Source organism: Rhineura floridana, chromosome 20, assembly GCF_030035675.1.
Source record: "Rhineura floridana isolate rRhiFlo1 chromosome 20, rRhiFlo1.hap2, whole genome shotgun sequence".
Classification (NCBI taxonomy): domain Eukaryota; kingdom Metazoa; phylum Chordata; class Lepidosauria; order Squamata; family Rhineuridae; genus Rhineura; species Rhineura floridana.
In genome coordinates, this window is record NC_084499.1 from 721,231 (window position 1) to 730,737 (window position 9,507).

Below are 9,507 nucleotides of genomic sequence, written 5' to 3' on the forward strand. Positions count from 1 at the left end.
TTTTTTTTAAAATTGAAGCGGAGAGTCCAGAGAGTAAGGGGTGGTAGCCAGAGAGCCGGAGCCCCCCCCCCAAAACCAGAGACTCCAGCCGAAAACACATGCACCGGGGCACACACACACACACACACACACACACAAATAATCGTCACTCACCTCCACAGCTCTTCGCCATTCTGCTGCAGCCTTCTCCTCCGTTGTTGTCCTTGCCCTGGCTTTTTCCTCCGGCGTCCATTTTTTCCTCTCAGAGTCAGACGCTAGCAGGCTCCCCCTGCCTATTCAACCTCTTCCCTCGTGCCTCCTAACACAGATCACTGAGGGAAGAGACAGTCTGCGCAGAGGTCCAATCAGTGTGAGGCACATGTCTTGTGTTAACCAATCACAGCCAGGAGCTGACTTCCCCTTGTTCCCACCCCCAAGTAACGTCCAACCTAACGTGGAAACGTTAAAGTTGAAGCTGAAAAGTAGGGAAATTACTATTCGTTACGTTACTTGCCAAATGTAATGGAATTAGCCACTTGTTATTTAAAATTGTAACGAATTAAAAGTAACTCGTTAAAAATAACAAGTTACTTCCAAGCTCTGATTTAGACAACAGAAGTATCGATTAAATACTGTTCAAAAAGCAAGGGATTTCTTGAGAAAAGCTTCAAAAGACATGGAAGAAGATAAACTCAAAGATATGGACATAATTCCTGGGAAACAAAGTCAACAGAAACAGGTAGAGGAAGAAAAGGATGATGATGGATCAAAGGGAGCAACAGGCGCAGACTTTTCTAAAATACATGCTTAAAAATGGATTACAAATATATAACTTGGAATATAAATGGAGCTAATTCGTCGCAGAAGAGAAAGAAAGTATTTCATTATTTGAAAAAATTAAAATTGGATATAATTTGTTTACAAGAAACTCATATTAAGAAGAAAGATTCTAAATATTTAATTTGTAAAAATTTGGGTGAAGAATTTATTTCGGCAGGATTAAAAAAAAATGGTGTGGTTCTTTATGTTAATTCACAATTGTCTCCTAAATTGATATTATTGGATGATAGTGGCAGATTTGTGGGAGTTGAAATCACCATTCAGGGTACAAAAATTTTGATAGTGGGCAATTATGCTCCTAATGAAGATAAAACAAGGTTTTATACTGGACTTATGGAAAAATTATCAGAGTTTGCATATGATCATTGGTGTGTCATGGGTGATTGGAATGGGGTAATCTCACCAAAAATGGATAGACTTTCTGAGAAAAATATTAAAGAGACACAGGGCAAATTGCCGAAGATCTGTTTCGAATTGATGGAAAATTTAGAATTGGTGGATGCTTGGAGATATATAAATGACAATGCAAAGGAATTTACTTACTTTTCAGAAAGACATAAAACATTTTCGAGGATTGATATGATTTGGATGTCTAAAAATTTAGTGAAAGATATTTCCAAGATGGATGTGTTACCAAAAACCTTTTCGGATCATAATCCAGTGCTCTTAGACACCTCAGTATGATGGAGGAGGTTTTCTCTGGACAGAATGGAGGCTCGGTGGATGTTGCAATTGATAATATGTGGAGAATATCCTCTTCGAAGAAGGTGTTCTTTTAGTTCACTGATCCTTCTCTGGTATTTATCTTCAGTGTTGCAAATAAGTTTGATTCTCAGAGCTAAGCTATACACAATGTTCTTCTTTATATGCCTAGGATGGCAGGATTTCCAGTTTAAATAGGTGTGGGCATCAGTGGGTTTGCTGTAGAGATCAGTGACTATTTTGTTGTTTTCAAGGACATCCAGAAAAGGGATGTGCGGATTGTCATTTGTACTATTAAATGTAAACTTAATAGAGGGATGGATAGAGTTGATGTAATTTTTAAATTGTTCCAAACTCTCTTTACCATTTGTCCAGACCATAAAGATGTCATCAATGTATCGCCACCATATAAGTGGTTTGTTGATGGCCTTTTTGAGGATCTCCTGTTCCAGTTTACCCATAAAGAGATTTGCACATGATAGAGCCATGCGAGTCCCCATAGCTGTGCCTTGTAGTTGCAGGTAGTGTTCTCCATTGAATGTAGAGTTGTTACAAGTCAGGACTAGCGTAGCTAAAGTTGTGAGAACCTCTGTTGGAGGACTGTTCATATGTCTGGTGTTAAGGAACTCATTTAAAGCCTGAATCCCATCATTATGTGGTATATTGGTGTAAAGAGATGTGACATCTAAAGTAGCTAGTATGGTATTGTTGTGGAATTGATACTGCTTGTTTAAAGACTCAATTTTAAGCAAGAAGTCCTTGGTGTCTTTGATATACGATGGGAGGTTTTGCACCATGTTTTGTAAATTTAAGTCAATGTACAGAGAAATCCTTTCAGTAGCTGTGTTGTTACCTGAGACAATTGGGCAACCAGGATTGTTGGCTTTGTGGATTTTAGGCAGCATGGAAAACCTTCCAGGGGTGGGATTTGGATTAACAAGGAGATCAGCAGTTTCCTCTTTAAGAAGTTTCCTACTTGTAAGGTTTTGTATAGATGTAATGATACAAGTATTGAGATCTGTGGTGATGTCTTTGTCAAGAAATCTATATGTTGTTTCATCCTTTAGTTGTCTTTGACCTTCTGCTATATAGTCTGTAGTGTTAAGTACCACAACAGCACCACCCTTATCTGCAGGCTTGATGACAACATCCCTTGTCATCTGAAGGTTCCTCAGGGCTATTCTTTCTTCTTTTGAAAGGTTGTCCTGAATAGGAGTTGGTGTGTGGTTGTTGATGACTCTGTTATTTGATAAGAGAAAGGTTTCCAGGACTGGATTCCTGTTAATGTTTGGTGTCCAAGTTTTAGGTGGCAGAAACTGTAGCAGAGGATCTCTATTGTAGAGGTCTATGTTGTTCTTAGAGTCATCATAAAAAAATTCAGCCAATCTACATCTCCTTTCAAATGCTTTGATGTCACATTTCATCTGTGCTATACTGTGCTCTCTAGGTGTTGGGCAGAAGTTGAGGCCTTTGGATAGAAGCCTAATTTCATTAGGTGACATTTTGCCTGCAGTGAGATCTATTATTATTATATATATATATGGTGTAATTTTTTAACAAAAGGCCTCCAAGCTTTATATAGCTTAGGGCCTCACCAAGTCTAAATCCAGCACTGATCCTAAGCATATCAGTCTAGCAGGAAGGGAGAGACGGCAGGAGATCAAAAGATAGGTATTCGCCTGGCAATCAGGCGGTCTCCTCTCTAGCTACCCTTTTTAACCCCATGCAGCCTCAACCACAAGTTGGAGTTGAACCACATATTCCAACAAAAGCAACTCCTGTTTTGTTCTTCTGTTTGTGTTCCAGGAGGGAGATAGAGTTAGGGTCCTCCAGATGGCTAGGCTTGGCTACCTTTACCTGTGATGCCCGAAAAGGCAGACAGGAGAAAAGCCTGACTTTAAACAAAGGCAGATGAAAACAAAGACTTCTAGTTACCATGTGTCTCATGAAAGGAATGATGATTATAAAAACAGATTTTTAATCAATAGTGGATTAACTTCACATCTCATAAAAGCCTGTTTAAAGGTTTAAAAAGTCATACACAGAATGTGTTAACTGTTGGAAGTGGGGCAAGAGCAAGTCCTGTTTCGTTCATGTTTATGTTCCAGAAGGGAGATAGAGTTAGGGTCCTCCAGATGGATAGGCTTGACTACCTTTACCTGTGATGCTCTGACTTCCTTCCATCCAGACTGATATGCTTAGGGAAGCTGATCTGCCCCTCCTCCTTCCGCCCTTTCCTTCTCCTCTCTCTCGGACAGTCGAAGGAGACATCCCTTTGTCTCTACCCTCTCCCTCCTGAGCCATGAGGACAACTCCCGCGTCTGGGCGTTGCGCCTCCAACTTAGTTAGAACTAGGAATGCCTTTCCTCTCTACTATGTATTTCTATAAATTAAGTTGCTTTTCTTATTTTACTAAGTCTTAAGTCTCAGTGATCTCAATGCAGGGTAAAAGCCTGCCACTTAGGTAAACGCACACACTGGCACACACACATTTCAGACCATTGATGATCTCTGCTAATATCTATATACATGTACATAACAAAGGGTTACGGCGGCCCAGTAAGCTACATTGAATTGCAAGTTGTGCCTAAAAGCTAAAAAGGCTAAATACTGTGTATGATTTACAAAGAGATCAAAGAAGGAGACTAGGTAAGAGAAAGAAAAGCAGAACCAAAGATAGGAAACCATGGCTGGAGAAGGACAATTATGCGGTTCGGCATCTACGAATGACTGCACTCCTGGAAGGAGAGGATCTGTATGGAATCCTGACCGATCCTGAGCCGTCGACAAAGGATGAAACAGCCTTAGTATCCTCGAGACGTAAGTATGCAAAAGTGAAATCTCTTCTTATTTCTGCTTTTTCAGATGAGGCACTAAATGTTTGCATAGGATGTAACAAAGCAAAAGATATGTGGGAGAAGCTGGAAGAAATATAGGACAGAAAGTCTAAAAATAAAGACTTTACAAGAAATTGTTTACTCTGAGAGAGGCAGAAAGTTTCACAGGACTGCTCTGAGAACTGGAGAGATGTAGAAGGGTATTTGAAGATGAAATCAAAAAGGTTCCTGACCTCTCTTCATAAATTAACTTTGTTGCTTGTTCTGTGCCCCGGGCTGCCGCCGTTGTTGCGGCTCCCGCGGGTTCCGGCACCACCCCGCTGTTGCTGCGGTCGCGACCCTGCGATCCGGGCCGCCGTCATCACTGCTGCGACTGCTGCGGGCCCGGGTGCCGCCCCACTGCCGCTGCTGCCGCGGTCCTGCGACCTGGACCGTCGTTGTCATCGTTGCGGCTGCTGAGGGTCCGGGCGCCACGTCTTCCATCGCTGCTGTTGCGGCCCTGCGCTCCAGGCTGCCGTCGTCATTGTTGCGGCTGCTACGGGCTTGAGCGCCGCCCCGCCGTCGCTGATGCTGTGGTCTTGTGCCTGAGCCATCATCGTCATCATTGCGGCTGCCGCGGGCCCGGGTGCCACTCTACTATTGCTCCGTCTCGACAGCCTCAAACTGCCCTAGGGATCATCACTGCCACCGTTGACTGCTGTCGCTGCTGCCCAGACTTTGTGGCTTCCGTGGTCATTGCTACTGCTGCTGCTTGCTTAGCAGAGGGACGTTGCCATCTTATCGCTTTTGGGCCCTTGCTGCTACGGCTACCGTTATTGCTGTCTGCCAACTGTTGAGGCGCCATTGTTGCTGCTATTGTCTGGATGTATGAGTGGTTTGTATGAGTGAGGGTGTGATTGTGTACAGATTGTGAGTTTTGTTATTTATTTTATTTTATTTTTACTACGTGCTTGGGCGGGAGGATAGTGTATTGGGAGGGAGGACCAGAGGGGGCCCCTGTTAGCGTAGTGACGGGTAATGGGAGGTATGGCATTGTGAGGAGGACATGCCAGTTGAGGGGAACTCGGCCCAGACAATTGGTGGCTGTGCCGTGTTCCGGTCCTCCCCACATCCACAGGATTGCTGGTAGTTTTATCAGCCAACTCTCGGATCTCCAGTTGCTGCTTTTTAATGCCAGATTGGTAAACAATAAAACCTCCCTCATCAATAATTTAATTGTGGATGAGGCGGCCGATCTGGCGTTTATTACCAAGACCTGGGTGAGCGATCTGGGAGGCATTAATCTCTCCCAGCTGTGCCCACCTGGGTACTCGGTTCAGCATCTGGGTAGATCCGAGGGTCAGGGAGGGGGAATCGCTGTGGTCTATAGTAGTTCCATCCCTCTTGTTAGGCACCCTATCCAGGTGGCTAATGGTCTGGAGTGTCTTCACATTGCGTTGGGTCAGCGAGACAGACTGGGAATACTGTTGGTGTACCGTCCACCCTGCTGCCCAACAGCCTCCCTAACTGAGCTGACAGAGGTGGTCGCGGATTTATTGTTGCGTTCCCCCAAACTTTTAGTATTGGGGGATCTCAACGTTCATGCCGAGACCGCTTTGTCTGGGGCGGCTCAGGACTTCATGACCTCCATGACAGCCATGGGGCTGTCTCAATTTGTTACTGGCCCTACGCATACTTCAGGGCACACTCTAGACTTGATTTTTGCCACTGGATTAGGGGATGGTGATCTGGGAGTGAGGGATTTTCATCTATTCCTCTGTCATGGACAGATCACCGCCTCTTGAGGTTTAGACTCACAATGTTTTCTCCCCTCTGCAAGGGTGGAGGACCAATTAAGATGGTCCGTCCCCAGAGACTAATGAATCCTGAAGGTTTTCAGAAGGCTCTAGGGAGTTTTCCGGCTGATAAAACTGACGCTCCTGTCGAAACCCTGGTCACTCTGTGGAATACGGAAATGACCCGGGCAGCTGACGCGATCGCCCCAGTGCGCCCTCTCCTTTGCAGAGCTCAATTGGCTCCTTGGTTTACCCCGGAGCTAAGAGTGATGAAGCAAGAAAGGAGACGGCTTGAGTGCAAATGGAGACGAACTCCCGACGGCTGTAACCATGCACTTGTGAAGGTCTCTACCAAGCTCTATGTGAAGGCAGTGAGGGCAGCGAAGAAGCAGTACTTTGCTGCCTCCATTCAGTCATCCTCTAACCGCCCAGCGGGACTTTATAAAGTTGTTCGGGGGCAATCATCAGGAGATTTGGGCTGCAGTGTCATCAATATGCGGATGACACTCAGCTCTATCTCTCGTTTAAATCTTCACCAGAGTTGGCTGTGGAGAGTTGGCTGTCCAAGTGCCTGGAATCCATGAGTGGATGGATGGGAAGGAACAAGCTGAAGTTGAACCCTGATAAGACCAAGGTACTACTTGTGGGGGACAAGAGAAGGTTAGGCGATATTGACCTGAAGTTCAATGGGGTGAGTCTACCCCTAAAGGACCAGGTCCGCAGCCTTGGGGTTGTGCTTGATTCCAGGCTGTCCATGGAGGCTCAGATTTCGGCAGTGAGCCGGGCAGCCTGGTACCAACTACACCTCATACGAAGGCTGCAACCCTACCTTCCTGTTCATCAGCTCCCACTAGTGGTACACACCCTGGTCACCTCCCGTTTGGACTACTGTAATGCGCTCTACGTGGGGTTACCCTTGAAAACGGTCCGGAAATTACAACTTATACAAAATGCGGCGGCTCGACTACTTACGAATAGTCGCCGCCGAGATCACATCATACCAGTGTTGTTCGATCTACACTGGCTTCCAGTTGTTTTCCGAGCCCAATTCAAGGTGTTGGTATTGACCTTTAAATCCCTACACGGTTTCGGCCCAGCTTATCTCACGGAGCGCCTTCAACGTCACCAATTATGCCGCCCGACAAGATCGGCCACACAGGGCCTTCTCTCAATCCCGCCAACAAAAACAGCCAGATTGGCGGGTACAAGAGAGAGGGCATTCTCAGTGGCGGCCCCCACTCTTTGGAACTCCCTCCCACAAGATCTCTGGCACGCCTCTTTCCTAAATGTATTTCGGAAAGCCTTAAAGACCTGGCTCTTTAAACAGGCCTTCGGGGTATCCGGGGAGGGTTAATTGTTATAATTGTAATGCCTCCTGCCCAGTTTTAATATTGTTGTTGCAGATGTATTGTTTTTATATTATATCGCTGTATTTTTCAATTGCATCTTAATGATTTTGTTCGTCGCCTAGAGTGGCCATCGGCCAGATAGGCGACAAAGAAATTAAATTTATTATTATTATTATTATTATTATTATTATTATTATTATTATTATTATTATTATTATTATTATTATTATTATTTACACTCTGGTCCTCAGAATGCAATAATACCATCAACAGCCCGCTGTAATGAGTTTGCGAGACACTTCCAAGATAAGATCATGAACATCCGCCGGGACCTTGACTCTAACATTGTAGCAGTTGAACCTAATGAGGTGTCCGGAGCACAGTCCTGTCCTGTTTTATTGGATGAATTTCAGTTGGTACAGCTTGAGGACATGGACAAGGTGCTTGGACAGGTGCGGGCGACCACTTCTGCTCTGGATCCTTGCCCCTCGTGGCTAATAAAAGCTAGCAGGAATGGAACAGCCGGCTGGGCCAAGGAGGTGATTAATGCCTCTTTACGAGAGGGAGTGGTACCACCCTGCCTGAAACAGGCGGTGGTGAGACCGCTCCTAAAAAAACCCTCCTTGGACCCTGACAACCTTGACAACTATAGACCGGTAGCAAATGTTCCATTCCTGGGCAAGGTTCTAGAGCGTGTGGTCGCTCGCCAGCTCCAGGCTCTCTTGGATGAAACTGATTATCTGGATCCATTTCAATCGGGCTTTCGGCCGGGGTTTGGTACAGAAACAGCCTTGGTCGCCCTGGATGATGACCTCTGTCGGGACCTCTATTGGTTCTCCTTGATCTCTCAGCGGCTTTTGATACCATCGACCATGGTATCCTTCTGGGGCGACTTGCGGACTTAGGAGTCGGAGGCACTGCTTGGCAGTGGCTGTGCTCCTACCTCGAGAATCGTCTCCAGAAGGTGGTGCTTGGGGAGCATTACTCGAGTCCCTGGGAACTCCAATATGGGGTCCCGCAGGGCTCAGTTCTGTCCCCCATGCTCTTTAATATCTATATGAAGCCGCTGGGTGAGGTCATTAGGAGATTTGGAGTGCGTTTCCAGCAATATGCTGATGATACGCAGCTCTGCTTCTCCTTTTCATCTTCTTCAGGTGAGGCTGTCAATGTACTAAACCGCTCCCTGGCCGCGATAATGGACTGGATGAGAGCTAATAAACTGAGACTCAATCCTGACAAGACTGAGATGCTGTTGGTGGGTGGGCTCTCTGCCCAGATGGTTGATGTCCGACCTACCCTAGATGGGGTTACACTCCCCCTAAAGGAGCAGGTCCGTAGTTTGGGGGTCTTATTAGATCTGCTCCTGTCACTGGAGGCTCAGGTAGCCTCGGTGGCACGGAATGCGTTCTACCAGCTTCGGCTGGTAGCCCAACTACGACCCTATCTGCACAGGGAGAACCTCGCCACAGTTATTCATGCTCTGGTAACCTCTAGATTGGATTACTGTAATGCACTCTACGTAGGGCTACCTTTGAAGACGGTTCGGAAACTTCAGCTGGTGCAGAATGCTACGGCCAGAGTTCTTACTTGGACTAAAAAATCTGACCATATAACACCTGTCCTGGCCCAACTGCACTGGCTACCAATATGTTTCCGGGCCAGATTCAAAGTGTTGGTTCTTACCTATAAAGCCCTTAACGGCATCGGACTGCAATACCTGGTGGAACGCCTCTCCCGCTATGTACCTACCCGCTCGCTACGCTCGACGTCGAAGGCCCTTCTCCAGGTCCCAACTCATAGGGAGGCCCGGAGAGCAATTAGATCCAGGGCCTTCTCAGTGGTGGCCCCCGAATTATGGAACGCCCTCCCTGACGAGATATGTCTGGCGCCTTCTTTGTTATCTTTTCGGCGCCAGGTAAAGACCTACCTCTTTGCCCAGGCATTTTAATTTTAATTTAATTTTAATTTTAAATCTACTGTAATTGCAATTTTATTTTAATTTTAGTCTTAATTTTGTTTTTAAAA

General features: G+C 45.8%; 1 protein-coding gene across 1 annotated transcript in view; it reads right to left on the bottom strand.

Moving 5' to 3' along the window:
* LOC133373964 (cholesterol 7-desaturase nvd-like) overlaps nucleotides 1-4,802 on the bottom strand; it is a 39,882-nt gene extending 35,080 nt beyond the window's left edge. Inside the window, exon 1 of the mRNA XM_061604461.1 lies at nucleotides 4,698-4,802. Within this exon, the coding sequence (XP_061460445.1) occupies nucleotides 4,698-4,802 (105 nt within the window). The remainder of the gene's footprint in view (nucleotides 1-4,697) is intronic.
* Between the last annotated feature and the right edge of the window lie 4,705 nt (nucleotides 4,803-9,507).